This window comes from Parasteatoda tepidariorum, chromosome 2 (assembly GCF_982258835.1).
Source record: "Parasteatoda tepidariorum strain Cologne lab strain chromosome 2, Ptep-v5.0, whole genome shotgun sequence".
NCBI classification, from domain to species: domain Eukaryota; kingdom Metazoa; phylum Arthropoda; class Arachnida; order Araneae; family Theridiidae; genus Parasteatoda; species Parasteatoda tepidariorum.
Genome location: NC_141756.1, coordinates 54,496,029 through 54,521,445, shown reverse-complemented (window position 1 = coordinate 54,521,445; position 25,417 = coordinate 54,496,029). Strand labels below are relative to the sequence as shown.

The following is a 25,417-nucleotide window of genomic DNA, read 5'->3' as shown; positions in this document are numbered from 1 at the left end:
TAAAAAGAAGAAAAAATGATGAAGTAATACACGAATAATTATTTCCTAAATGATGGTAAGGTAAACATCTTTCAAAAAAGAAAGAAAAATCCTAAAATCATAAGAGGAAAAAAAAACATTTTTTTAAAAAAAATGTCGGGAAAATTTATCGAATTTCGTTCCGGTTTTTTGATTTTCCGGTTTTCTGATTTCCGGATAACGGGTTCTGTACTGTATTATAGCCAATTTAGGACATAAAAAATCCAAGGAAATGAATGAAAAAGTGATATAACCAAAAATAAAATTTTGTTTAATAATAATTCAATATTACCATGGTATCGTTGAATCTTCAGGATCAGCACTCATGAATTGTTTTTCTACCATCCAGTTATCCGAGAGAAATTTTGTCAAGTAATTTCGCGCCCCATCGGGCATGATAACTACACATCTTTGTCCTTCTTTCAGTTCTTGAGCGGCTTTCAAGGCAGCACACACGACACTACCACTACTTCCACCTAATTCCAAATTAATTATTTATAAATGCTTAATTATTCAATTAAGTTATTTTTAATGCGTTAAAGTAGTTAGAGAAGAAATAAAAAAAAATACTATAAAAGGAAATTTACCACATAATATTCCTTCTTTTTTAATAACTGATCTCGCCATATGTAAAGATTCATTATCATTCACTTTCACCCATTTGTCAACGACCTACATAGAAAAATATTTGAATCATTATATGGTAAATACAAACAGAATTGTTTCGATTATCTATATTAAAGCTCTTAATGTGCTAGGATTAATTATTAATGAGTTTATAGAATTTAAAAAAATACTGCATTACATTATTTTAGCATTATATTATTTTAGTATTACATCGAAATTAATAAACATTAGTAATATTTAAATACATGCAAATGAATTGTTGATGGGAATAAAATTTTCTAGTACAAATAATAGTACAAATTATATTGAAAGTACGATAACAGAACAAATAAAAGAGCTGAAAATTCATAAGTAAAAAATAATGTGGTAGATATTCCGATAAAAATTAACCAAATGGTGGTCGATAAAAATTATGAACTACGTTTCATAATTATTTACTTTATTAAATTACTATAGTCTTTTTCTTAGTATTATGCTGTCCTTCATGCAAAAGAGGACTTAAATATACAACTTAATATCCAATAACCCAAAGCGGATATATTGAGCAAAACTCAAATTTTTTGCGCTCTCAAGTTGAAAAAAAAAATCAAAGTGTTCAAAATAACATCTCTTACAAAAAAAAAAAGATTAAATAAAAAAAAGAGAAAACAAAATAAAAGAAATACTAAGAGGCCACGGAGTTACTAAATGTATAATTACATGCAGAAAGTAAACCAATAAAGTTCCTATTCAAACGGTCAGTGTATACTGACAGCTTGAAGGTCATATTCATGTACGAACGAAAAGATGAAAATTTGTATTTTAGATAAATTTATTTACATTTTCCTATCACTTTTGTGTGAGTGTTTTGCTGAACTATCAAATGTATTATTTTCCATAAAAAGATATATATTAACTCTATAGTAAGTTCATTAAAATCAATGATTTAAGAGTAAAAACCTTAATACTTCTTTAACTATAAATTTCTCATTTTTCGTAATAACTTTACAAAATAAATGAAAAAAATTATTTATGATACTTACCGAACGATCGAGAGCAGTGGGAATAAAATCGTGTCCAATACCTTCAACGTCACTGCCTTTGACTAGTGGTCCATTCAGTGATGCTGGTTCAGCTATGATAGAACCATAAGGATCAACTCCAATAACCTGAAAAATGAAGGAGATACAAGATAAATCAACAACCAAGATCCTTCTATGCTATATACAAATATTTTGTCATAAAGATTAGATAGAGAGAAATGAAAAAGAGCATTATAATTGACAAAGAACTACAATTATACTTTATGATTAATTGCAATTAAATTAAATTGTGACAACGGCAATCTTCTTGAAAGCTTTTAATAATACATTCAGAACTAGGGGACAGGGGCACGGGTTACAGTGGAGAGATGAAATAGTATAAAGAATGTAATGTGCATGCATTGGATTTTGTTAAACGAAATTGAATTTAATCGTAGCTTTTGTCAGATAATTTTATCAAGTTTTGATAGAATTCAAACGATGGACATTTTTATAATTTATTGAGAAAAATAAAGACATTTTTGGTTTTGAAACTATTTTTCGGAGAAGTGATGCACTAATAATATTACTAAACTCAAAAAACTTCTTCTATATGAATATATATATTGTGTGTTCGGTATGAAAAGCTTTAAAACATACGGAAATATGGTAAAAACGAACTTACATTGTCTATCTTTCTATTTTGGTTACATTTTATTTTTAAAGTTTCCAATTAAAAAAATAATTTAAATTTCAGAAATAATCATAGTTTGCAATGGATATTTTTAAGAATTTGTTAATTGTTTATAGAAGAGATATTTTATGCTAACATTTTATACAAGCTTCTCAGGATAGAATTTTATTTTCAGTGGTTATGCATCTTTCTGGAATCGTTTTTAAAGAATTTTATTTGCGAACATAAAAAGTAAAAAAAAAAAAATATTGCAAAAATGTTTAAATTGCAAATAAAATGCTTCATTCCAAATATTTTTGAAAGTATAAAAAATGTATGTCGCTCATTTGATGTTGTATTTTGAGATTTAAATAAGTGTAAAACAACATTAATTGACCAAATGATAATATTTTTTCTTTAAGTTGCGCGAGAAGAACATAAAAAACAGGCATTTCGTAAAGAACTTTAAATGCATTGTGACGGAATATGTTAACGAAAATGTTTCTTTTCTTACTATTATTACTGAAAATGCTTACTTGGAATGGCCAATAAAATTGTTAACGGCCTAATTGAGGGAAATGACATCAAGAATCAGAAGTTTCTATATTTTTTACTCGTGAAACGTAAGAGAGGAAAATTTTTACTCTAACCGACTTTATACACAGTAAAAAATTCCGGATCAAATTACGGTAAGAAGTACCGGGGCTCAGAAAACAAAAAGTCTGATATCCCGTAATATTTACAATATTTACTGTAAAATCACTGAAACACTGTAACTAAATATAGATTATTGTATAAATTACGATATTAAATTTTACTTTAAAAGTGAATTTTACAGATTCGGAGTGGCAATACTTTTTACCATACTTTGATCTGGAAATTTTTTGTATTGTAGGGCGAAATTAACTGTCGCTACCGACCATAGGGAGACTAAATATTACAAACGGTGATTAAAAATTTTTTTTTCTACCAGTTTCCACCAGAGTGCCACTTTTTTCACCTAAAAAGCACTCTCTGTGTATTTAATAATTATTTTATTGCCAAGAAGAAGATGATGAGTAGAGATGAAGAGAATAATGTATTATGCATATTTTATAATAATCTGAAAATTACTTTATTTAACGTTTTTCTTTTAAATTTTTCTTTATTTTAGAAATAAACCTTGTAATTTTAACAGATTTTGAGAAATTCTTGAAAATAAATACCTTACATTATTAATAGCAAAATATTTTTTCAATCATTTAAAATTTTCAGTTTTTGAACGAGTGTTTCCAAATATTAAAAAGTGACCACCATTGAAAAGACTACAAATCTATGATAAATATTACAAAACTACAAAAATATTACTACAATTTCCTAATTTTGCTCTATAACTGACTCATTATTTATTTTAAAAATTACCTTTGACTTTTAAATTGGGTATGAAGTAAGAATTAATACATTTTTTGAAAACACAAATGTGATAAATTACTTAAATCATATGTAAAAGAACAAAAACGAACGAGATGCTAAAATGTTTCATTATATAATTATTTGTATAACGAACAAAATCTACAGAGCCCATTTTTCTTTTCGGCAAACATAATAATATCGATATTACATGATTAGAGGCAATACCCTCAAAAATTATATCCATTGATAAAAATATCCTGTAGTAAACTAATTTAAGTCCACTTCAGATTGTAAAGCTTTATCGCCTCAAGTTATCACCGTTTATTTTGAAGTGAACAGCTGGGTTTAAACTACTCAACTGCTGATTGATTTAGACTAGCGAAAATGATAAGAAAGTAAAATGAAATACAAAATGGGACTGAAAGTGATTATCACTAAAGAATTTCCGTAATATTCATAAACTTTGCTCATTAATTTATTTAAAATACTGGAATTGAAGCATTAGTGAAAGAAAATGGAAACTTCACTTTGAAAATGTAAGAATAAAAATGCTAGTACTAAGAGAACTTTGCAAGTGCTTTTTGAAAATGGGAAAATGGGAATAAAAAAAGAATAAATGGGAAAATGGGAATAAAAAAAGTAATACTTTATCATTAGCGATACTTTTTCTCTAAATAGGTAACGGAATTCCAAGTAAAGGGGCTAATAATTTTCACAAATAATGAAGTACAATTTGCAATTATAAAAGTACCTCAATGTGCCAACAAATGTAATTAGATATACGAAAAGATTTGATTGAAATTAAGATTTAATTAATGTCATTGAATTAACAGATGTGTTGATAATGAAATTCAATTTTGTTATTATTAAATGAATAATTATTGCGAAACATGCTTTACTTATTTTGCGAATTGCAAAATTTTATTTATATTTAATCTTTAAGTGAAAGCCATTTTTGAAAAACTTTTATGAAACTAAATAGCAACAATAATAACAATATTGCTTTTTAATTTCATCTTTAAGTAACTTAAAAAATTTAAGGATATAGTCAAAAAATGCAAATTGAAAATAATCTATTTTAAAGCATAATTATTTACCACCAATTGTTAGAAATTCAGCCTTTATTAACTGAATAATGAAAATATAATAACTTTCCTCCAGTATTAAAATTAAAAGTCCATTAAATAAATAAAGTAAAAAATTTATTACTCTACTAAAGACAATTACATCCTAATATGCTAAACGAAGTTAAATAAAATGCATGGATGAAACTATGAATTGTTTGAACAAAATGTTTACAATAGTACTCCAATAATTTGACATCAAAAGTTTAAAATCTTATCAAAAATTTAAAGAAGAGAAAAACATTACTAAGTTATTTTTATATATTTAAAAAAAAAGATGAGTTATTACAAAGAACTTAATATGTTAATTACATAAAGATTATTTGAGACCTTATTTGTATTGCGTAGTGATTGTACATTTGAGTTCGCAACACTGCGTAGTGGTTGTATATGTATGCACGTGTTAATGCCGTATTTATTGGACACCCTAATCTTTCCTAAAATTGTCTTAGATAAGCCCACTTTGTTGATCAATGTATATGTATGAAATCTGAATTATTATTGGATCATGCATAATCTTGTGTACGATGCATTAGCTTTTCTTTCATGAGCCTTGAACATAGGTCAGGACATTACACACAAAGAAAGATATGAGGTGATACGTTGTATAGTTTTATCGTAAACAGGAAAGATTTCGTCGAATCTTGAGGGTCTTATAGTCCTCGCGTTCTTATCTCTTTAAACTTATTATTTTTTTTTAAAGGGCAAAAAGTTGCTTATTCATAGGACAGCCTGATTATCACACTGGATTATATTCTCCAAAGTGGTTTATTTACTCGACAAGAAGTCCAGGATTCAGAGTCCCGTTAAGGAAAGGACTCTCAAAAGTTTATTCAAATACTTCTACCCGGTGGAAAATCTATAAATATTGTTTAACTTTCGCGTGATATTTATCTGATAAAAAAGCGGGTTAGGTAAACAAGAATTAAACGTTTTTTTCCCCTGCTACTTTATCGATAATTCTATTTAACTTTAATTATTATTTTTTAAATTTATATCTGCGATTATTTTTTGCCATAACTTTACTAAATACATCTGTCTTGTTACGTGAAATTATTTAATAAAGGATTAAAGAAAAAATTTATGTAAAAAGGTACGATGTAAAAAGAATGTTTGGAAAACTGCTGATAATAGATTGCTACAACTGTTATCGCGTTTTATTGAGAGAGTTTGGCCATCTCACTTGTTTCGCTACATTATCAGTTAGAGCTCGATTATTGAGAGAGTTTGGCCACTTTCTTCTTCAGCGAAATATTGATAAAGATCAAACGTCATAAAGAATTTATTTTTAAGAGAGATAATATTTATCTCGTCTAGTTTTGATTGATGGAGTTTATTTTTTTATTACTCATGATGAATCATCTGTGTTGTTGTAGACGCGTTTAGTTTTATGCTGATTTGTTTATTGCGAGAGTTTGGCTACTTATCATAAAAAGTACGTGGAAAATCACACATCCAGATGGAAAAGTCTGCGTGAAGGTTAAAAGTATTTTTTTTTTATATCTGGTTTTATTTTTAACCTTTTGATGACGAATGTTGGAACTGGTGTACTAAAATAACGGAAATTAACTTACTGAGCTCTGTATCCAAGAGGTTTAACGCGTCACGTTAAACAATTGTTATTCTACTGTAGAACAAACTAATATTTTATAACGGATAATAAATAAGGGAAGTTAAATTACTGAGCTCTGTATCCAAGAGGTTTAACGCGTCACGTTAAACAATTGTTATTCTACTGTAGAACAAACTAATATTTTATAACGGATAATAAATAACGAAAGTTAACTTACTGAGCTCTGTATCCAAGAGGTTTAACGCGTCACGTTAAATAATTGTGATTCTACTGTAGAACAAACTAATATTTTAAGCGCTATCTTTTAAACTATTTGGGAAGTATATTTCTAAGCAATGAAATTTCAGAAAAACAGTAGCATATGATTTGAAATAAGTATTGCATACCTTGCAGTTTGGACACTTTTCTTTAATTTTGCGTCCAATACCAGTTATAGTTCCACCAGTACCGACTCCCATAACAATCATATCCAAACGGTTATCACATTGAGCAAGAATCTCCTCAGCTGTCCAGTCATAGTGTGTCAAAGGATTTGATGAACATCGATACTGAAGATATAAGTTTAAAGTCAAATAAGGAAATTTAAAGAATATTATCATACACAAAAACACTTTCAATAACTTAAATAAAGGCAATGTGGTAAGGAATGCTTCCTTGTGTGTGAAGTTGTTTCTGATTACATATGAACAAGCCAAGCTCACTAGCCACTGACTGGCTTTTCACGAATTGATTCGGTCTTACGTTGGACCAGAGAGCACCGCAAGATTGAAAGTACATCTTAGTTCAGAACTTCAAGGATAGATGGCAGCATCATTCATTCGTGAGGCCACTTCCTCGATTTAGACATAGATCTGAAGTGGAAGGAAATTTTCTCCAGATTCCTATATCCATGATGCTGCTCACCGACCAACCACAGAACTTTCAATTCCACTGATTTTACTAGCGCGTATATCAAAGGTACTTGGTGGATCTTAGAGGAGTCTAAGATCGAACCCTGGTCCCTACGGACCGGAGTCCGATTCTTTAACCTCTGGGCTACAACGTACGGCGTGTAAAGTTTAAAAAAAAAAGAAAGATACACTCGAATAACAAATAAATTTTAAATGATTTCATCTATAGTCATAAGCTTGTGTCTGGAAATAATAAAGTGGTTTTGACTCATTAATATCCGAGCTGCAAATATTTATTAATTGTTTCTTTAATAATATTAGATGGCATTAACTTTTTTATACGAAGTCTTTTCGTGCCCTATTTAATTTTTTCTCGCGTTTTAATTATAATTGCATTATGTGTGATTTCATATTTTTCCTATGTTGTTGGGATTTATTTTCAGCGAAAGTATTAACTAGTTTGTTGAAGTGTTACGTACTACAGGTAACAAAACTTAGCTTTATGTTTACTTTAACAGTAATCGCAAATAACTTCAATTAACTTTGTTTGTATTTTACAATCGTAAGAGAATATAGGAATGAGAAGAAAATTAAGGCAGAACAGTATCTTACATTAATAAATTTATCTTTTAAGAACTCTAAAACAAAATTAGTTATGTGTGTTTTTTTAATTCTTAAGAATAAGGCTGTTTTTTGACTTATGCAATCTGGGTTATAAAATGTAATAGTCGACTAAACACATAACAAATGATAGAAACTGAACACATAATTTTTTTTGCTAGAGCATTAAAATATGCATACTTGATATGGTAAGAAACTGTTGTCGCTTTCCTCATTAATTTTCTGAGCGACATTGTATGGAGAATCAAGAGCATCAAATTTGCCAGCAGGTGTTCGAACTATGTTTGCTCCAAGAGCTTTCAACATATCAATTTTTTCTTGACTTTTATTTTCTGGTACAACTAAAGTGCATTCATATCCTTTCACAACGGAGGCCAGAGCCAAAGCAATTCCTATAAATAAATAAAAAAAGAACTCATGAACATGGTTGCGTATGATAAGCGTCACAAATCCTAAATTTTATATTCAACAGTGATGCCTATTTTTCGTTCTAATTTTCTTTATTCTTAGTTTACTAGAGAAACGTAGTTTTTAAAATTTCAATTTTATTTTAGTAATCCTATAATTTTATGTTTTTGTGACAGTAACGTTTGGTAATGTCCGAAATTCCTGGAGCATACAGAAATCGACGGAGTTACAGTTTTCTTTCAATATTTAGAAAACATTGCCATCATCAGATGCGGAACTTTAGTTGGAATCTGAGCATCCTAGCTAGTCTCTCTGAAATTTCAGAACTCTAAAAGAATTTGTTTCAGCTAAACCAATTAACACGAGAAGAAGAGAAAAATCTAATTTAGATGACAGACGCATGAAAGGAGAACTGTTTCTCCTTTAATGCGTCCTTAATACTAAAAACCTTAATACTTAATACTAAAAACCGACTTGCTGTAAGCAGAAGTGGGTAGAAATACCTCAGAAGACCTTGGCCCACTCTCGTCTGTTCTTCCACGAGTGATGATAATAAATTTTATTTGGATTTAAATTCTGCTTGCTAGTTAGTCAGAAAAAATGCGGAACTTTGATTGATGGTAAATTTCCTATGGTGATAATATAGCATTAAATTCTGCTAGTAGCTGTCATAAAATTATTGAGACTTGTATTGTCATCAGAAACAGAACCTAGGGGAAATTCGAGAGATCTAGCTTGATGGGATCAATAAATTTTACAAGCAAAGAGCTGTCAAAAATACAGTGGACAGTTATCTAATTCAAAATCAGGCATATTCTTCGTATAATCTATTTAATAATTTATGACTGGACTAATCAAAGTGCTCAAAAACAATTTTTTTTTTTCTAATTTCATTGCATTAAAATTAGAAAACTTTTAAAATCTGAACTTAGTTCAACAAAGTTAGAATTTCAATGCATATAATATTTCAATTACTTTCTATCTTAAATAAGATTTCACACGTAATAGTTTTCGGACATAGTTCAACATATAAAAATAACTTGTTTAGGACTCGCGGCAATGCCCTTTTCTTTTATCATCGTAGTGCAAAGTAAAACCAAACAGCTAATGCAATCAAATAATAAACAAATAAACAACTTAAAAATAGCTCAGCAAGATAATCAAAATATCTGATTTTTTTCCCACAATACGAACGATTTGGGTTCAAACGTACTTTTTAAGAATGAGTGCAGCGAGCCGTGCAGTGGATATTCAAATAAATAAATAATGAATAAATAACCTTTAAAAAAATTCGATTTATTTAAATTTTTTATTGAAGAATTATAAACTTTCTTAACTATTTTTTCATATTTGAAGGTAAAATAGAGACACTTCTGTAGATAATGGTGGGAGCATTACTAGAAACTATCCGAAAAAATCAAAACCATAGAATATAGGATAGAAAATAGGAGTGAATTAGAAAATAGGATATATTTGAAAGTTTTTAACGATTTTTACGGAAACACAAAAATCCACACTTCTACAGTCCTGATACAGCATTGATAAAAACTAAACGGAAATGTAAAATTAAAAAAAAAAATTAATCACGAAAAAATGACTAGTTGTTCATTATTAGGAATAAATCGTGAGAATAAATAAAAAAAACTAATTTCAATCAATTTAGCCTAGGGAAAACTTTTAAAATAGAGTATTCAAAGGGCCCTAAAAAGTCTAGCGATGGCTCTTAGTGAGTGACTTCTTAGAACTTAAGGCGAAGCGTGCAAGTCATATGAACAAGAAGATAATTGATTAAATGTGTCAAGTATCAACATTGAATAAAAATCCAGAACTTAACCTAAGTTCTTAATTCACACCCGGATTCTATATTTGTACAGATTTTTACTAATTTGTTTCCATAATAAAGTTAGACATTTTTATTCAATGCAATTTAAAATCCCTTGCTGAATTTATATAATTTTCTTTATTGAATACACATTTAAATGAGTTACATCAAAGAATATGGTAAAATTGTTATAAAAAAACATTTTAAAGTTATCTAGGGGTCTTGATATCCTTTTCCATCAAATAATAATCAAAATGTTACTTATATTATAATATTACATTTTAGTATTTTAATATAAGTCTTTGATAAAACTCGCGTATTTACGAACTTAAAACATTTTTATATAAGCTTTATGTCCGTTTATAAGTAAACAATATAAATAGCTCATAAAGTTTTGTTGCAGCATTTAATCGATCTTGTTATGTAATGATTTAAGAAAAATAACAATGAAAAACCATTGATATTTTTCATATTTTCCTCAGACATCTCGTTTTGTGTTAAGTATTTGTACATACAGTAAAAGTCATACTAGTTGGACATGAATTTTATTTTTATGTGAGCAGAGCTACAAAGCAAATTCCATTACCGTAATAAAATTTTTTCACATAACAGAGGAAAAAGAAATGGCTACTTGTTAATAAAAGTATTGATTACAGGTGTGTAATATTACTTAAGAATAACTGTTGTTCAAACCTTCTAAACGTTTAGTAAAGTATGTAAATTCGACGAAATGATTATGAGTGTATTGAACGAAAATTTTGCCTGTAGTTTGTTTCGATTTACGGCATCAAATTTTTTCGCTAAACTTATCATTTACAAAGCAAGGCCGACTTAGCATATTACGTAACTCCAGTATGAATCTTAAATTTTTTTTTTTTAATTCTAGATAACTCTTATTTAAACCAGTTTGTAGTAAATCAAACGAATTGAGAATTAGAACACAAATCAAAAGAATAGAATTGCACACTTGCAAGTGACGTCATCGTAGCTAAATTGCGGTATTTGTTGATTCAAAAGCCAATCATGTTCGCTACACGCGTATGACGTCGTTTACAGGTAACCAATTAAATCTGATTCAAATCCTATGGTTAGGCATAATCACTTCTCTTCTTCTTGAGTTGCAAGCACTACCCAATTAAAGTGGAAAGTAGAGCTTACCTGTATTTCCAGAAGTAGGCTCAATAATTTTGGATTTTTCTGGAGAAATTTTATTTTCGCGTTCGGCTTCTTCTATCATTCGGACTGCGATTCTATCTTTGATACTTCCTCCGGGATTGAAAAATTCACACTTTGCCACTGAAAAAAAATTTAAGAGGAAATTAATTTTGATATCTGGACATCATTTAAGACTCAAAAATTTTACAGATATCTTATTTTCTTTTTCTATCAAATTTTTTCTCCTGATATTGTGCAAACTTTTGAAAAGTTTTCTTTAAATATTTGAAGAACATATTTGCTTTAAAATGCTTATTATCATATTAACATTGCATATGTCTACACTAATAATTCCAATAATTCTAATTTCCAATATTGTAAACAAGGAAATCATATTATATTAGCAGTTTCTTGAATCAGTTTTGCTTTTAAATGGATTAAAAAACGAAAATTTATAATTTATGCGTGAAATGAAACTAGATACAATTCATAAATTTAAAATTTGACGAGCAAAAAATAACTTAAGTATATATTTTTGGCTTCTGTAATACATATTATATGCAAATGTAATATGCTTCTGTAATATATATTACAGCAAAAATCGTTTGATTCTCCGAACGAATCATTCATGAGTTTTGCTTACACAGAAAGGGCGTAACTGTCATAAGCCTTGAAAGTGATATGATTAAACTAATAACTATTTTCAACAGTAGGTACAATTGTAATAAATAATGATTATTTCTAATTATATTATTATTATTTTATATAAATATTACTGGTTAATAGAAGTGCAAACACTAAATCTTTTTTTACTACTTTCATTTTACTTACACAAATCACATTTTAAACCATATTCTTTTGGAACGATGTTTAACTTAATCAGTGGGGTGTTTCCAATAGCATGTAGAACGTTTGGCAATATTTTTGGTCTGCTTGGCCTATGATAAATAAACAAATACATGTAATTTGAAATGATTCTGTCTTATAAAATTATCAATAAATTATTTAATCAATAAAAGTAATTACATTACATGAAAGGGAATCTGCGTGAATTAAGTCTATAAATTTCAATTGATGTTTTTAGATTTTTAATGCTTTTGGTTGCTCATTATAAGTGGATTAAACTCCAACCTTTCGAAATATTCAATAGGTAAAAATCTCATTTTTTAATGGATGAAATATTAACATAAAGTTAAATATAGTAATTACGCACTGTCAACACTGCTTACAAAAAACTTATGTTTATTATGTTAGTAACTTCGCTATATTATTTAAAGAGGTATTTTATTTTTGTGCAAAACCTTGTTGAAATTTACATATATTATGATTTTTAATGCATCCCTCCTCTTTTTAAAGACCTATTTCAAAAGAAAAACACTTTTTTTTTCAAGAAGGCAAGCAGAAATGAATCTCGAACTGTTAGATACACACATAAATACTTTTAAACAGAAATAAAAATTTTTAATTGATCACATTTTATTTTTTATCATTTTTCTTTTTGAAATAGTTAGATTAAATTTCATTCTTACCTTATTCCAATTGCATAGCCAATAGCATCATTGGGAGAAACAGTATCTATTACATTATTATAGATAGACTTAATTTTGATAATGATTTTTTTTTTGATAGTTGCAAAGAATATTTATTAAAAAGTTGATTGTCTTTTAATAATTGAAAAAAAATATTAACAAGTACGGTACAAGTATACAAGAAAGACCTATTGCAACGTAATGATAAGCTACATTTTGTTTAAGAGAGGGTTTTCGGAATAAACACTGCGTTTCCTATATAGGCAATAAGAAGTTTCTATGCATTTTGCTGGCATCTGAAGGACATTATAGAAACTTGTAAAGTACCTATTAAAAATAATATCAAGGAACAGTTTGATGTAAAAAGCATCACGTTTGAAAAAAAAAACGTGGTTTATCACTATATTGCATAAGTGCTTCTTATTAATAATAATTAGAAAACGTACTCAAAAGTGCAATGATGGTGGGCAGATTTTTCTTTCGAATTTAAACGCCAAGTGCATTTGCTTGGTAAATCAGGAGGGATAAGTTCTCCTCTGAAAGGACATCCATTTGATTTTTGACTTGGAACACCATTTAGTTTGGAGTTTTGAAAACCATTCATTTCTGGACTCTGAAAACCATTCATCTTGGAACTCTGGAAACCATTCATTTTGGGATTCGAAAAACCATTCACTTTAGGACTTTGGAAACCATTCACTTTAGGACTTTGGAAACCATTCGTTTCGTAGTTCTGAAAACCATTCACTTGATGACTTTGAGAACCATTTACTTCGTGACTTTGAAAACCATTCACCCCGTTACTATGAAAACCATTCTTTTCGTGACTTTGAAAACCGTTCAATTTAGGCATCCTGAAAAATAAATTTTGAAAGTAAGTAAAGTTTTGTTTAAGATAATAATTTTGCGCTTCATAAAGATGTCTAAAGACTCTAAAAGCGAATAGATCAGCTAAAATAATTCTAACATAAGTGTTTAGATACATTAGAGAGTGTTTAGATAGATCTATGAAATGATCAATTTAATTTGAAAAAAGAATTGTCTTATACATATTATATATAGTATGTGTATAACTATATATTTAATATATACATAGAGATTTACCTTCCAATGCAGTGACCCAGGTTCAAAACTGAGTAATGCCTCGTCGATACAATTTCTGCTAACAGCTCACACTAACCACATAGCCAGTGTAAATATATCCTTAGTGGTAGACGGATATGGAATAGAACCCCTTTTCATTGGGATAACCATGGGAGGTTTTCGTGATTTTCCTCACCATGTAACTCAAAGGCAGGTTAATTATATTAAAAAGTTTTCGGTGAAGACAAGTTTGTCCCAATAAGGATGAGGATGAGAATGAATGAATCGGGGGTTCACTTTTTTATTTATTTATTTTAATTTTATTTTATAACTGTCGTTGAACAATCGACACAATTTCGGTTCAACCCCGTAGCCTTGTAATTTTGAACTCAATCAAGAAGACAAGGGCGCTCCTGGATCAAGTATTGGGAGAAATTTGCCTTCGTGGAGGACTTTTTGATGAAACTTGCCCGTATTTGCGTTACATGGAAAGAAAAATCACGAAAACGTACCACGGTTAGCCTGGTGGCAAGGGGACTCTAACCCATGATTCGTCCATCTCTGAGGATATTTTTTGTCAGCACTGTGGTTGGTGCGAGCTGGGTGCAGAGTTCGAATCGACCAACCATCGCTGTGATTTGAATTCGGTTCACCTCATTGGAAGGCGAACGCTCTATCCCTTAAGTCACCCAGATGTTCACTTGTCTTCTGGTTAGGGTTCAAAATTACAAGACTGAATCGGCTGTTCAAAATTATTTATAATTATAAAATAAAACATCTTGTATTTTAAAAACAGTGTTTCAAAACTGTCAATGAATTAAAATTTTAGAGACTAATACTTTTTATTTTTTTACTGTTAATAGTTAAATCAACAACGACAAATAATCTGCTAACTTTGTCCAGGGCCATTTCATTGATTTTAGGGTGTTAAATCAATCAGTTGTATCAATAGAATAGTGTAATTAATCGAAAGAATGAAATAACTTCGTCGCGTCGTCCATTAAAAAAAAGTGTTAAAGTGCGTTTATTAAACAAAATTTATAGTTATGTAACATGAAAACCTAACTTCAAGTAGCAGAAGTTAGTATGTTTTCTTTCTAAATAGAATTTTCTTGTTTCTTTTTTTGGAAAAAAATCAAAGCGTTTTGAGTTTTGCCATGAGCTACTTATATACTACGACTGTAATATTAGTTCTAAGCATTCTAAAACATGTATGTAAGTACTGTGAACAATATTATTATCAAGTATAAAATATTCATAGCAACTCTATTTTTAGTAACCCTAACATTTTATAATTATCATTGTATGTACAATTTAAAAAAACAAAACAAAACACAGAATTCGTTTCAACCAGCCACTTCTGAGATTCGAACCTGGTTCACCTCATTGGGAGGAGAACGCTCTATCTCCTGAGCCACCGCAGCTCATTCCCGTGCATTATAAACAATTCACTTTTGAATGATAGCTTGAAAACAAATACCATATTTTGTTATATTGGATAGATGATAATTGTTTTAAATACTGCCTTGTTTTTATGTAAATAATAGCTCCAAGAAGTTATTCACTTTGACTTTAAGACTATCTATCGAAATTGAAAGATTTATAATACAATGTAGCAGTTCAACAAAAAGTTTAAGAATCTTAAGAAAGGAAAGTGTGAAACTAATTAAATTTAAAAAAAAAATTTTTTTTATTGGTTTTTACAGCTTATAAGTATCCTATAAATAATACTGAAGGGGTTTTTTCAACCTTGATAGTTATCAAACCGGGTCAAACTGAATAATTTCGGAAAGATAAGAATTCCAGATAAATGTTTACAGTTCTAATCATTTGCAAATGTTTCACTTTACACTTTACATGTACGCGGGGTTACGCGGGAAAAGATTATTTTGATACTTCGAAAATCGAGCTGTTTTCTGATAACGTTTTGCTTTATCAATCAGCATATCTGCATCTGACTCAGAAAAAAACTAAAATATTGCAAACTGTAGGGAATTCTTAAAACCGGTTCAAATTATGCAAACTGCTGTTAAGTATAGTGCGATATCACTTGTAACCATGGCAGAACCAAAAGCTAAAAATTGAAGTTTCGTGTGAGAAACACAGGTCAATTCCATTTTGATAATTATCTAATAAGAATCGAACAATGATTAAAAGTTTTAAGTCTTACGAAAGTAATAAACTTATTTTTTCAGAGTATTTGTCACATCAAAATGTGCTGAAAGTATCAAAAATAAAAATCCTCGATAAATCGGGTTATGCTCGTTTAAACATGATTTTATATTAACTGTTTAACATGAAATGAATCTATTAAGAATTTTCTGTTTAAATCAAGAAACACGTTAAATCAGGGCTCGTAATAAAGGAATTCAATTGGATTAATAGTATTAGCTGCTTAAAGATGTTTTCATACATTCTTAAACTAATTTTCTCAGATTAAGTAAAATGTTCACTATGATAATAATTAAAATGAACCTCTACTTTTCCACTTAACTATTCAATTGTAAATTTTTACATGAATTATGAATTTCCTTTTGAGTGGTATAGTTTCTAAGGTATACTTTGTAAGCTATAGTCGAAAGTTTTGTAAGATACTTGAACTAACTTTGCTTTTTTATAATAAATTGCACTTTTAACTGATATTTTTTTAAATGATAAACAAATTTAAAAAAAAAAATAATATTTTCATACAAAAAAGAACTTAACAAGAAGTCCGCGTACGTATGTGAGTTTAATATGAGTACAATGTGACGTTTTATTACCTTAAAGTTATGCGTACGTCTATTATTCAGAATATATTATTGGTAATCACTACAAATTTCAAATTTCACTTCAAATTTTGTGATAGGCTCGTTGCATAAAATTTAATGAATTCCACAGTTAAAGATCAGGAATTTTAAACCACAATAAAATAAGCTTTAAACATGTTAATGGAACGCAGTAAAGATGTTATCTAATATATTACTAAAGATATTAAAATCTGGTTAAAGTGTTAAGAAATCAGAGTTATTTAAATAAATAATAACAGAATTTTTTCGAAAGGGTGATTTCAATGTATTTTAACTTATTAGTATACAATCCACATAAGAACCATTCTGGAAAACAATAAAACCCCAAGAAATGACTAATTATTTATATTAAAATATAAAAAAAGCTAAGAAATAAAATAGCTAAGTTAAGTTACTTATAAATGTAATTGCAACACATATAATTCTATTTCAGCATAGAAATAACAATGGCACATAGAAAACAGGAAGCAACAACCAAAAAACAATAAATCAAAAGATGAAAATTAATACATCAACATATGAAAACACATACAAATAATCAAAGAACGGATAAAAATAAAATTCTATTTACTGCTGCCACATATAAAGTCGCAAAATTTAGCTATCATATTTCTGTAAGGCTTTATTCCGCTTAAAATAACTCAACTAATTTAGCTATTGTGTATTTTTACTGTGTATTATTACTATAAAATAAAAACAACGCTTAAAAAATTCAAAACTTTCAAAATATAAATTCGAACAAATAAATAGAATAAAAAAAGTTAGCTTACTTAATGCTGTATAAGTAACAGTTTCAGACGATAATAGTAATTTCAGGAACAGGCAACAAATAAAAAATAAACAAGTCAGCTACCTCGTTTTACTCAGCAAGACAGGAGTATGTTCATGGCCAGCCCGATGGGAGAGCGAATTTATAGCCCCGCTATCACCTCCAATGTTGAGATAAGGTGCGCAGAGCATGATTGCGCATCGAGATAATATAAACAAAATCAGCGCAAAATTGAACAACGACTAATGTTTCTTTTTTTGTGGTTTGAACTAGAGTCCCGGGTTCCAAAGTTAAGCATCACCCTGCTCTTCAGGGACGCCGAACAATTAGTTGATAAAAGCCACATCACCAGTCTCATCTTTTATCTGCCCTCTTTCTCAATGTTGAATCGGTCATCCAACCAAATAAGGGTTTTAAAATGCAATATCACTTGTTGCACACAACCTATTTATTTATACAGATATCAGCATTATATAAAAGTACTCCATAATCGTTACTAAGTGCAAAGAAATTTATTTTAACATAAACTTAATAAAGGAACCACCAAAATTTTTTTCTCTTTACAATTCAACCAAAATTATTTAATATTTCATATTCATACTAAAAATCAATTTTATATTTCAGTCGTAATAAAATTGTTTTTATTTATTTTTAATTGTAAATCGAACTCAGAATATTAATTATTTCTATGGCACTAAAGGATTTGGAACACACGTATGTAAATAAAAGGTGGTAAACGGCCAAAACAAATCGAAACTAAAACTAGAGTATAAAGAGATTTGTTTAGAGAATTGTAGATAATGAAGCATCATAACTCTTATCTCATGGCGTTATCACCTCATTGAGAGAGTTTGGCCACTTCGATCGTTGTGTAACGTAATTTGTTATCAGTTATTCGCTGTATAAATAAGAGGAATTGAGAGAGTTTGGCTACTTGCTTCATTACACACGAGTAGATAGTTTTAAATATCATAGTCTGCTAACTTAATGAAATAATTGGGAAGCAAATGTCATCAAAAAAAGAATATAAGTTAAATAGAGCTTTTTTTTAAAGAAAAATTGACTTGCTATGATTGCTAATGATGCTTAATCTTATCATTAGAATAGAATAAATAGTTTTGAGAGATAAATAAAGTGTGAAAGAGCCGTAACGTTCACCAGACTTAATTTTATAATAATTTTTTTCTCTAATAGTTTTGTTATTTAAGTAATAAAAGTTTGTGAATAAAAATTCCAAATCTGTAATTTCTTGATATTAACAGCGCTAGTAATCATCAGTTCTAAAAATAGTAATAGTTAAATTTTTGTATAGTTAGAATTGGTTACCTAATAGTCTGTTTGAGACATATTGTTGGTAGAATTAAATAAAAATATTCATTGTTTCTCTTAATACAATTTATCATTGGGAGAAAGTCATTGTTCCATCACTTTCTTTTAAAAAATATTGTTCTGAAAATGTTGTACAATAATGATTTACCCAAATATTATAAAATTAAACAAAATAATTTAACTACTTAAAATATAAAATAAAATTTTTGTTTTGTGTAAATGACTGAGTAACTTATTTTATTGTAATCGAAAAAGTCACAGAAAACTTAACAGAAAAATGAAGCTGTTTTATTATTTTTGATAAAAAATTTTTTATAGAAAAATTTGCATACTATGATTGCTAATAATCTTTGATCTTATATTATCATTGGAATACAGCAAATAGTTTGAGAGATATATAGAGTGTGAAACAACCCTCACAACCACCAAACTGAATTTCATAATATTTTTTCTCTCTAATAGTTTTATTATTGAAATAATAAAAGTTTGTGAATAAAAAATCTAAATTCATAGTTTCTTGACATTAACAACGTTAGCAATCATAATTTCTAAAATAGTAATAGTTAATTTTTTTTGTATATTTAGAATAGGTTACTTAATAGTTGTGAGTCTGTTGGAGACAAAATATTTGACATGAATTTGGTAGAATTGAATAAAAATATTCATTGTTTCTCTGAATACATTTTATCATTGGGAAGAAGTCATTGTCCCACTACTTTCTTTTAGAAATGGTTATTTGTTTTGAAAATGTTGTACTATAATAAATAGAGCCCGGAAGTTCAGGCAAAATGCCATAAATGCCCTTTTCTGCCTTTTTTAAACGTTTTCTTCTGAAAATGCCTTTTTCTTTCCTTTTGTTCATAAATGCCTATTTCTGTCTAATTTAAAATTTTTCTGCAAAGCTTTTTGTGCTTTTGACCGAGCATAAACGCAAAATGAAGAAATTTTGAAGTACAGAAATGGTTGACTGTCATCCGACGTATTGTAATGCATTTATCGAGATTAGGACTTTATTCCTTTTGTCTTATTAATATTTCCTCTTCGTGGCGTCACCTTCGTCGTGGCGTCACCTTCGACCGATGCGCTTTGCAAGGAGAGAGAGAAAGGGAGTGAAAAGATTGGAGTTATTTTTACTTACAACCAATAGAATTTATTCTTACTTACGGCCCATATAGCCTACACCATCGAATAACTCGTATGCTCTCTTATCTACAAAACGAATTCACCAAGCTGGTTGAAAACATTGTAGCAGGAGCACGAAAAAGTTTTCTAGTACTAGTTATTTCAAAAATGCCTAAAGTAAAAGCCTGCACAAGCAAAAAACTGGACAGTTTTGTGAAAGAGTTTGGGTCGGATGTGTTTTCTACTGATGGGAGCATTCTGTTTTGTAAGGCATGCGAGAAGTCAGTAAATTTTGAGAAGAAGTATTTTATATCTCAGCACTTGGAGACATCTAAGCATAAAACAGCAAAAGATAAAAAAGATGGGAAAACACCGACTCTGATTCCCACCTGTTTTCAATTATCTTCTCGCAAATCGGAATTTGCAATAGATTTATGCAGATCATTTGTAGATGCCGGCATTCCGCTGTGGATACTTGAAAATAAAAGTATACGAGCTTTTTTGGCAAAAATATACGAATCAAAGTGTGCCCTGTGAATCAACTTCAAGGAAAACTTATTTAGATGACTGTTACCCCGAAGTTCTTAAAACTATTCAAAATGAAATCGGAACGAAAAACATATGGTTATCTATAAATGAAACGACAGATGTAACTGGACGATATGTTGCGAATGTTATTGTTGGTGTTATGGACCCATTTGAAAAACATAAAATCTTTTTGTTGACATCTGAACAGTTGCAAAAGACTAACAGTACTACAATTGCACAGTTGTTCACTAATGCACTGGCTTTACTTTGGCCAAATGGTACTGAGCATGAAAGAGTGCTATTATTTCTTACAGATGCAGCCTCCTACATGAAAAAATCTGGAAATGCCTTAAAAGTTTTATTTCCTAATATGATCCATCTAACGTGCCTTGCTCATGCATTGCACAGGAGAGCAGAGGAAGTAAGAGGTCTCTATCCTGAGGTAGACTAGCTTGTTTCTAGTGTGAAAAAAGTATTTGTGAAGGCCCCTTATAGAGTTCAAGTATTCAAAGAAATTGCGCCAGACATTCAATTACCTCCTAAACCGATCCGTACGAGATGGGGAACATGGATTCATGGACTCATACTACTGTACAAATTTTGAGGAAGTTACTCGAGTCCTTACCAGCTTTTCGGATGAAGAGGCAATATCCATAAGAAAAAGTAAAAATCTGCTTAGCAGTTCTAAAATAAAAAATGAACTGACTTTTATTTCAACTTATTTTGGGAAGCTCCCTGGAGCTATTGAACACATGGAAAAAAGAAATATGTCTTTGTCCGAGTCACTAAAGATTTTCGACAATACCATTGAAGAACTAATGTCTGTGCCTGGACCAGCCGGTGACAGAATAAGGAAGAAATGTAAAAACGTCATCTCTGCAAATACAGACTTTGGACATTGCAAAAGTACTTTCTGGTGATACTACAGTTGAACTTACCATATCTCCTACCATGACAAGTTGATTTAGGTACGCGCCCATAACCTCTGTCGAAGTAGAAAGATCCTTCTCTTTGTTTAAAACTATATTGACTGACACGAGACAAAATTTCTCTTTCGAAAATTTGAAAAAGCATCTAGTTGTGATGTGCAACAACAACCAATCATCAGAATAAATCTGCATGCAATATTATTGTAAGTACGAGTTTTCAATTTTTATTTCGCACCTACGCAGTTAAGGTTTTTTTTTGTGCAATTATGTCCACTTCTTTTGTACGACAGTCGAGTGAAATGAATATGTAGGTATACCGGATACTTCTAGCAACTTTTTTTATACCTTGGATACCTATATGGGCTTTTAGGCATTACCAACTACCATTTTGCTCCAATTTTAAATGCCTTTTTTAAGTGCCTATTTCAAACTTTCTAAATGCCTTTTTGCCTGCCTATTTTTGCATTTTTAATTGCCTGAAATTCCGGGCTTTAATAATAAATTACCCGAATATTATAATAAAACTTCCCAAAATAACTTTATTATTTAGTGTAATAAAATTTTTGCTTTGTGCTAATGACTGAGATCTTAAGCGCAGAAAACTCAACAGAAAAACTTAATTATTTTATTTACATTTATTATAAATCTTAGTTTCAGATACAATAACCGAAATTAAAACAGGCTTTATTACAGCAAAGACCACTAAACATGCAGTTCTGGCCCATTTAAAGTTGCTTCACTGCGAAAAAAAAATACAAATAACAAAGTGATATTTATTAGTGATTAAATTTGTAGGAAATTTGGATCTTGAGAAATCAGTGCACAGATTTGCCATCTTTTGCTGCAATAAATGCTATTATCTGCCTAGTTAGGGAGTCAAAGAAAGAGCTCGTCAGCCGTTATACACACTTTTCCTATTGTTGAGAGATGGCAATCCATCCTACTATTCAGATGTTGGCCAGGGCAATAGTCGAATTTGTTCTCAAGGAAGGTCAGACAGTACGAGCGACATTGCTGTCGTGTATTTTTCCTTTGAAAAATAGGAAAAGAAATATCTCGAAGATAGGCCTTAGATAGATAGTCTCAAAGATAGGCCTTAGAAAGATAGTCTCGAAGATAGGCCTTAGGAAGATAGTCTCGAAGATAGGCCTTAGAAAGATAGTCTCAAAGATAGACCTTAGGAAGATAGTATCGAAGATAGGCCTTAGAAAGATAATCTCGAAGATAGGCCTTAGAAAGATAGTCTCAAAGATAGGCCTTAGAAAGATAGTCTCAAAGATAGAGCCACAGGCCTCAACGCGTCTCAAATGTAACAGTTGCTGTTGTTAGTGCTCCGAATGCAAATAAAAAGGTGATTGAGACGCGCATACAATCGCATCCATCCCATTCCAACGATGAAAGTCAATATGAGGATTTCAAATGCGTTCTTCAATATGCCTATGCGGCCGTCACAGTCATGTCATGCGGCCGTCACAGAAGCCGAATTCGTTTGTAAGGATAACGTGCCTCCATTCCTGTGTTCAAACTGATCCTCTACTAGATCTTAGGAAAAGTGTTCACGACATGCGTATGAGATTGCAGAAGTCACTAATACCACCTGTTTTGCCTACATAGATTATCATTCATGCAGATTTCACGCGTGTGACAAACAAAATTCTTAGTGTAGCAACTTTAAGATCTAGAAGTGACAGTAGTTAAAAAATAAAATTCGAGAATAAAGTTTAAAAAAAAAAAAAAAAAACGTAAAAAATGCAAATGAGCAGGTTTAGACTCATAAAGCAAGTAATCAATCTATTTAGCACTATACAGAAGTATTTTGATAGTATCGAGGAGAAATAACAAATTTTCGATAAGCAACAAGTCCTTTGCTTGCATACGAAGGTATTTCTATTTAGTACCGAAACAATAACCTGTTTTATAAATCCATTTATTTGTGATTAATATGGAGTTTTTTACTTTGTGTCACTTCCAGAATAAAGGTAATTCTGCCTTTTATTATAGAATTTACAAACTACGCTTTGAATTTAAAGAGTAGTTTATTCAAGTACAAGTCAATGTGCAATTCTCACTCAAGAAATTTATAGGAATTTTTCATTTTATTGCAAATTTTTTCTATAGATAGTTATTTAGCTATAATAGTTTAATGTATTATATAATAGCTTATGTTGTCATTAATGCTATAACAGTTAATGATATAATAATTTTAAGTCATTTTTTCATAGTTCTATGTTTTTTTATCTGTATAGTTGTAGTTATTTTTAAACGCTAAATTCTTGCAAAAATCAATATATCAAAAATCTCTTGCATGCTTCTGTACCTATTTGCATACATGATCGAAAGAAAATTGTTTTCCTTCCAAAGTTAAAAATTACTGGTGCTGCTGATTCGGCCGTACACTTTTCAACAAAAAAAAGTCGTCTTCAACGAAGGAAAAAAAACTGCATCGATAACATTCCATACTCTATCACTTTGGATAAATTAATATCTACAGTTCACTAACTGTATAATAAAGGAAATCTTTGAAATTTAGATTTCTAATATTGTCTCCTTGAAAAAATATTTCCAAAATGTGTTTATTTTTACCACTCTTTTTTCTTAACCGCAATAACACGGCAAAATAGCTTTGGTTTGTTTTAGTCTTGCAGAGAAAATAACAGCTTTTGTGTCCCGTAAGAAGTAGACCTAATACTAGAACTCAAGTACTTAGTTTTCAGTAAAACAGAAACATGAAATATCCAATAAAATATGAAACATAAAGACTCTTTCTACAATAAACTGTTGTAAACAATTTATAGGACTGCGCAAAAATATGTGATGAAGATATAAAATATGTCTTACCCATTTTTACAACGAATGCTAGATAAAGGAATGTCTTCAAACAGAAATAGAAACACTTATGAAACATTCAGGTACTTATAATACTTTCAGGTGAATAGGAACAAACAGGTTTTATTACAAACTCTAAGATCTATACTGCACTGAACTGGTTTTTTTTTAATGGAACAACGAAAGTAATTTTTCTTAATGATGCTACAATTTTTATTTCTCCCAGTTGTGCTGAGTAGGACGAGATTCTAGGTCAAATAAATAAGCAATTATTTTTAACAGCACCAAATAAGTTGTATACATGTTTTCGTCTTACAATTTCTTCTGATTTATAGAGATCTGATTTGAAAATCATCTCAATAAATAATGTTTCGGTTTATTGGTTTATTTTTAAAATTAAAATCTTTCGCAAATGGCTGAATCTTCCTGACTAGAAAGACAATATTAATTACTAATAGCAGAAAAGAAATTTGCATACTCAACTTATTGTTCGGTTTTTCTTCCTCTTACGCTTACAAGGAATATGAGAAGCCTATTGATTGACTATGGGAGCATAGATATTATTTTGGTAAAGTTCGTTAACGTCTAAAATTTACAAATTTATTTAATGATTCTTTACGAGAAGGGTGTATTCTGTTGGTAATCCAACACCTCTCAGTAGCGCATTCGTTTCCGATATTCTAAATTATAATTTTTGAAATATTAAGTTTCGGATATATTATTAACATCTCTAATGGTGAAATTAAATTCTGCCAGAAATTAAATTCTTATTCTGATTGATATTCTGTTATCGTTGTTCACCTACTAAATCAACAATATCATCCACTGGTTTACTAATTGAAAAAAAAAAGACGCAATTATACTCTGGCAAAGGGCTCGAGCTACTGGCATCAATAGACAGCTTGCGTAAACGCACTTTAATTTCCAAGTTTAAATCTTGACCGAGAGAAAATTAATAAACAAGGTAACTAAGGTTCGTTCACTACAATATGAGCGAAAGAAAAGTATTATGTACAAAAATGAAAGGGAAAAAAAGGGATTGAATGCCAAACCTGTGATATGTAGTTCTAAACCACCGATATGTAAGGAAATGCTACTCAATATTTGCCCCGGAAAGGAAATAGGAAGAGAAAGTTTACTTCTATAAAGTAGGGGTGATTGTGAGCCCAAGTCAAAATTCCGGAAAATTTCTTGAGTTAAAAAAAAACA

The 25,417-nt window shown here is 29.8% G+C and overlaps 1 protein-coding gene across 3 annotated transcripts in view; it reads right to left on the bottom strand.

The window, feature by feature from the left end:
- LOC107437919 (cystathionine beta-synthase-like protein) overlaps window positions 1–24,392 on the bottom strand; it is a 29,636-nt gene extending 5,244 nt beyond the window's left edge. The window contains exons 1-9 of one of the 3 annotated variants that reach the window (XM_016050065.4): window positions 24,221–24,392; window positions 13,280–13,687; window positions 12,136–12,242; window positions 11,308–11,445; window positions 8,100–8,311; window positions 6,795–6,956; window positions 1,668–1,793; window positions 606–690; window positions 311–494 (exon numbers count right to left, since the gene is read on the bottom strand). In XM_016050065.4, the coding sequence (XP_015905551.1) occupies window positions 311–494; window positions 606–690; window positions 1,668–1,793; window positions 6,795–6,956; window positions 8,100–8,311; window positions 11,308–11,445; window positions 12,136–12,242; window positions 13,280–13,686 (1,421 nt within the window). In that variant the 5' untranslated portion in view covers window position 13,687; window positions 24,221–24,392. Of the gene's footprint in view, window positions 1–310; window positions 495–605; window positions 691–1,667; window positions 1,794–6,794; window positions 6,957–8,099; window positions 8,312–11,307; window positions 11,446–12,135; window positions 12,243–13,279; window positions 13,688–17,475; window positions 18,310–24,220 lie in introns of those variants that run through there. The other 2 variants (XM_016050063.3, XM_043038720.3) reach the window with 2 other exon arrangements.
- Between the last annotated feature and the right edge of the window lie 1,025 nt (window positions 24,393–25,417).